The sequence below is a fragment of the Myotis davidii genome, unplaced genomic scaffold (genome assembly GCF_000327345.1).
Source record: "Myotis davidii unplaced genomic scaffold, ASM32734v1 scaffold1251, whole genome shotgun sequence".
Taxonomy (NCBI): domain Eukaryota; kingdom Metazoa; phylum Chordata; class Mammalia; order Chiroptera; family Vespertilionidae; genus Myotis; species Myotis davidii.
In genome coordinates this window covers 431,719-437,126 of record NW_006283138.1, presented here as the reverse complement: position 1 = coordinate 437,126, position 5,408 = coordinate 431,719, and the positions used below count along the sequence as shown (strand labels likewise).

Genomic DNA, 5,408 nt, shown 5'->3' with positions numbered 1-5,408 from the left:
ACACACACACAGACACACATGCGTGCGCGCGCGCACACACACACAGACGGGCTACCCCTGGCTCCAACCTCCACCCTGGACCTGGCACCGACAGGCGTTCCTCTCATTTAAAGACTTGTGTGCATAGCTGTAACAGCAGAAACCTCTCTGCCTGCGCCAGAAGCAGGAATCTGGCCACGGTCTCTCTCACCCACACTCAGGACTGCAACTGTCAAAAGCAGACCCTCCTATCACTCGCAGAACAGAGCTGAGGCCGCCCCTGCCCCCCGCCCGCCGGGCTGCCCAGATCCTGCCTCAGATCCATGCCTCCTCATCTGGGTGGGACCTGGACCCCGAGCCGGGCACTGGAGAGGGCAGGGCCTCCCTTTCACCATTCCTACGACCTTAGCTGAAAGTCACCCTCATCCCCATGACGGCTGCCCGGCCCTGACCCTGACCTTCCACACCGATCCCTGCAACAGCCCAGGCGTCTCCGCTCCAGTCCCCGCCTCTGCTGCACACTTTCCCTCTAAGCCCCGAATGGCTCCCGATCGCCATCAGGAATGGAGGACCGTGGAAACCCTCATGCAGCAAACACTGACTCATCCTTCTCTGGACAGCAAGCCTCCAGGCCCTGCCCTCACTGTGTCGTGGCCTCATGCCCTGGCTCCACGTCCTGCTCCTGCTGATCAGACACTCCTAGCCCGCCTCCCACCTCAGGGTCACCGCTCCAAGAAGTCACCAGTCACCCCCACCATCACTCTGAGCTCCCACAAGCATGTGCATGTCCCATAGAGCGAGTCATGCATGTGCCATACCCATGGTGGACGAGGAGACATGCCGCCACCCAGGGTCACTCCCTCCTCAGACTCCCGAGTTCAGTGACGGATGGGAGAGAGGGCACAGGACCTGGCAAGGACGCTCGGGAGCTCCCGGGCCAGGGCCGTCTGCATCTGCGTGACAGTCACCTGCCCCTCGCGGCCAGGTCTGTGCCTCTCCCCTTTGTAGGCACGGGTCCCGGGGGACCACCATGAACACCCCTCTCACTGAGCGCGATTCCCCTGACACAGGGAGCCCACCTCCGTAACCACGGGGACTACGTGTCTGCGCCCTTACAAGAGCCTGGGGTCCCACCAGCCCAGGGGCCACCCTGGGCACGAAGGACTGGGGTCTGCGACCACCAGTCCTGTTTAACTTCATGGTTGTATTAACACTGAGTGAAAAATAGTCACATCGCACCAATTTGTAAGATGGACCATATTTTGATCAAAGAAGAGCAGTTGGCTCTCCATTTGCAATGTGCCTTTACACTGACTCATGAATGACCAGGCATTCGGCCATCATCTCTGCCGCCTCCCCATGTGGGACACGGGCCTGTGCTGAGGGGCTGCCTCCCGGGGGCACTTACCTGTCGCTCAGCCGAGTCACCGAGCTGTGCACCAGCTTTATCCTCCCTCCGGGGATGAGCCCTAAAAGCAGGGAGACGGGGACAGATGTGCCTCTGAGGACAAGCGGCCGGTCCCTGGAATCATACTTCACTGCTCCAAACCTGCGTCAGGGGCAGACTGGGAGGCAGGAGGCCCGGGGGCAGGTGCGGTTCCTGAAAGCCCTCGGCGCTCAGCCAAGCAATAAGGGTCTGCAGCCAGAGCCTTGGGAAGGGCTGAGTCACGGTCAGGAAGCCTTTGCCTCTCAGACCTGATCCGGCAGCACACCGAGCGGAAGACACACGAATGGAAACCAGCATACCCCGCGCCCTCGCAGCAGCAGAGGCCGGGCGCCCCCCTCCGTGCCTCTGCCTCCTCCCAACGACTCGCACACGGCCCTTCCCTCAACGTCATCATGGCCACAGCCTGCCCCTCAGCCAAGCGGTGGCTTTGCTTCCTGTCTATTCCCAATACCATCTTCCCGTTTGTCGTTACTGCATCTTGAAACCCAAATCTGGGCAAGGCACTGTCCTCAGTGTGCCCATAAGTAAGCTCAGCCCGCGGATGAAGCCAGGAGGCTGCCAATGCTGCCGGCACAGGTGGGAAGCCAGCCAGGCCTGAACGCGCCCTTGGCAGCACCCTTCTGACCTGAGCCCCGGGGGCCCTCAGCCCACACTCCCTATCCACTCACCTGTTTCCTGGCACCTGGGACGGGACCAGGTTGCTCAGAGAACGCTCATCAGTGAAGGACTGGCTCCCACCACAGTGGGTGCCCTCTGACCGGCCCCCAATCTAATGCACGGGCTAGAGCTTGGACCAGACACTGGTACAACATAGGGATTCAAGGGACACAGACGTCAGGGAACTAACGTGCTCGGCCTTGCTGCCAGCACTCAGCCCGCACGCCCTTCCTCACTGCAGCTGAGGTGCTCACACAATGGCCGATAAGGTTGTAAGACACATGACCTTCATGTTCATCTTTCAGGTAGCCAACCACTTATTTTCTAAGTAGTTAATGCTATCTTTAATCTTTCATTTTCAGCAAACACTGACAGAAATTTATTTTTTCATTTAATAGTTACCTAAATCACTTATCGAACCTGCAAGATCTGCCTTTGGTAATTCAACAACCACCTAAAAACAGAATATTGAGATGAACATTAACACATTTTCTAATGAGGGAGCCATCTAAGCACAGCACAGGTCTAACAGACACCAGCTGAGCGGGTGCTAGAAGCGTACCTGCGCCAGGCAGAGCGGCCTCACTTCAGAATCATCCCTGGGAAGCTGCCAGCCCCTCCCGCCCTCGCCCCTCCCTGACATCCGGCCAGTGCCTCGGAGCATCGCACGTCCTTTACCCTCATCCCTGACAGCCCATCCCTGGTCCACGTGCGTCCGCCTCCACAGGACCCACAGCTCCTGGAACACTGCCCGCCCTGCCTCCCCGTCACGTCACGTGGCCCTGGCAGCCTTCTCCCCAGCAGCCACACACTCTGCTCCCAGAACTTGGGAGTGCAGGGGCGCAGTGCCCGCATGCCCCACTCACCCACATGTTGAGAACTCCATTCTCGTCCAAGGAAGCGATGTGGAACGACAAACCCGACATTTCTAACAGAGAGAGAGAAATGGCTCAGTGAGGAGCGCACAGGCCACGGCCTGAGTTCGGGGTTCTAGGGCGGTGCAGGGTCGCATACCTTCCTGAGCAGAAAAGGGCGAGAGGACAAAGCTCTGTTTCTTGTGGCCAGACACCGTGACAGGCTCAATGGCTTGCAGGGGACTGCGGTGGTTCACAGGGGTGAGGACGCCATCTGGGGAGGCACAGGCGCCAGGGAGCGATAAGTTAGAGACACACTGCCGTCGGGGAGGGGCAAACGCAGGTGCTTCTGAGACACATGCTCCCCACGGGACGACGCTGAGGTTCCCCAGGGCCACTGCCTTCCGCATGACCACGGAGCAGACCACAGCCCCCAGCCACCTGTGAGAGGAATGGCACATCCCGCCTGCGGGTGGAGGGCCCTGGGACTCCCTCCCGGGGGGTGTGGGTCTCAAGGATGGACGGAGACCAGAGAGACAGCTCAGATCCCAGGGCAGCCACCTGACGGGCAGGGCAGCCTGGAGCTGCTGCTTTGGGAGGGAGGGTCCACAGAGGCAGCCATGGAGGGGAGTCCGGGCAGACTCGCCCCAACCCTGTCAGACCCCCAACACCTGCGCTGACTGCAGCCCCGGCCTACATAATGTCCAGGAGAAACAACCAAAGTCCACAAGGGCTCCTGTAAAAACAGTCAAAGCATTTCAGCCGATGAAAATTCTCCCCTGAAAACAGGCAGGAAACAGAAAACGCAAACTCTACCCTGCATCTCACCTCCTCAAAAAGCACGTATGTAAAACAAACACACACACAGAAACGCCTGGAATCAGAAACTCAGAACAGAAATTTTAACAAAACGAGCAAGAAATAAAGAGAGAGCTGGGGCTGAGCTCAGCAAAGATGACGCATAAACGACAGGTCTGGAGCCGATGGGCAGGACGCAGGCGGCGCCGAGACGCGGCTCGAACTTCTCCTGAGGTCCATGGACCCCTCATTCCCCGGAGCCCACTGAAGCCTCGTAGGTTTGGGGACAGGACATGGTGGTGAACTCAAAGGTTAACCAGTAACATGGGCAGCACATGTGAAAGGTGTCTATTCCAACAGCATCACACTGACGAGGAACCTATTTTCCGCCAAGGGCCGTTTGGATATTAATAACATCATCTGTGGGCCACACCAGATCATCCACTTAAACATTAGCTGCTGTACTGGGTCAAACATAATGCCTTGGCAGGGCCAGACCAAATGATTTTGCGGGCCTTATACAGCACATAGGCCGGAGGTTCCCCACCCATGCTATAGACTCACACATTCTCCCTCAAAGGGGCAAAAATTGGTTGTTAGGAGACAAAAAAAAAAAAAAAATACTTGCTCTTTTTATGTATAAAACACAGACACACATACAGTAAGATACACCATGCATGTGTGGTGCTGACTTTCCTAGAGGGCTGATCAGGAAAAGGAGTGTGAGAAAATGAGAAGACAAGCCCTAGCGGGGAGGAAATACTTGTGAAGACACAACTGATGCAGGGCTGGTGTCCAAAATGCACAAAGAACCCTTACAACTCAGCCATGAGAAAGCAATGAATCCATGTAAAACATGTAAAAGACCTGAACAGACACATCTCAGACAGAAAGCAAGCACCTGAGGCGCTCCACACCCCGTGCCATCCAAGAGCCACCGTGAGAACAGCGGGAGGCTGCCACACGCCTGTCAGTGGGCAAAAACACTGACGGCCGCGTGCCGGCCGGCGAAGACACCCAGGGTGCCTATGAGGAGGCCATGTGGTGTGAGCATGCGGAGCCCACATAACCGACAAAGCGCCTGGTGCTTCCTGGAGGGAACGACCGCTCAGCAGAGGGAGCTGAACTGGGAACTCACAAGAGCACGGGGAGCCACAGAGACGCTACATGAGGAAAGAAGCCAGATGCGAGGGTGTATGCTCCACAGGGCCTCGCACCTTCCATCTGGAGAAGCAGGACAGAGACAGAGAACGGACCAGTGATGGTGGGAAGGGGAAGGGCGTCAGGGTGGGGACAAGTGAGAGTGAGGACAATCGGGTGAGGTCCTGCGAGTGGATAGCCCTCATCTCTGAGCAGCAGCGGTGGAGGGTGAGACGGCATGGAACACGATGCCTGGGAAGCACTGGAAAGAGCCCAGACACAAGACTCTGCCAAGTGGTGGGGGTGCTGCTGAGTGACTGGTTGGTTTTGATTGTAGCTGTGCTTGTTTGCCTGTGGTTATGGTTGGTTGTTTGTGGTTGGCTAGTTGTGGTTGTGTGGTTGTGTGGCTATGGTTAATTGTGGCTGGGTTGTTTGGTTATAGTTGATTGTGGCTGTAGCTGGTTAGCTGTGGTTCCTTGGTTGTGACTGTATTGGTTGGTTGTGGTTGTGTGGTTGTGGCTGTGTTGGTTGGT

At 57.2% G+C, this 5,408-nt stretch overlaps 1 protein-coding gene across 6 annotated transcripts in view; it reads right to left on the bottom strand.

The window, feature by feature from the left end:
- WDR60 (WD repeat domain 60) overlaps positions 1-5,408 on the bottom strand; it is an 82,574-nt gene that overhangs the window by 26,301 nt on the left and 50,865 nt on the right. For all 6 annotated transcript variants that reach the window (XR_001513584.1, XM_006753447.2, XM_015562844.1 and 3 more), the window contains 4 exons: positions 3,098-3,211; positions 2,950-3,011; positions 2,486-2,537; positions 1,388-1,448 (listed from right to left, as the gene is read on the bottom strand). Coding sequence is in view for 5 of the 6 variants with exons in the window: in XM_006753447.2 (XP_006753510.1) it covers positions 1,388-1,448; positions 2,486-2,537; positions 2,950-3,011; positions 3,098-3,211 (289 nt within the window). In the remaining variant the exon portion in view is untranslated. The remainder of the gene's footprint in view (positions 1-1,387; positions 1,449-2,485; positions 2,538-2,949; positions 3,012-3,097; positions 3,212-5,408) is intronic.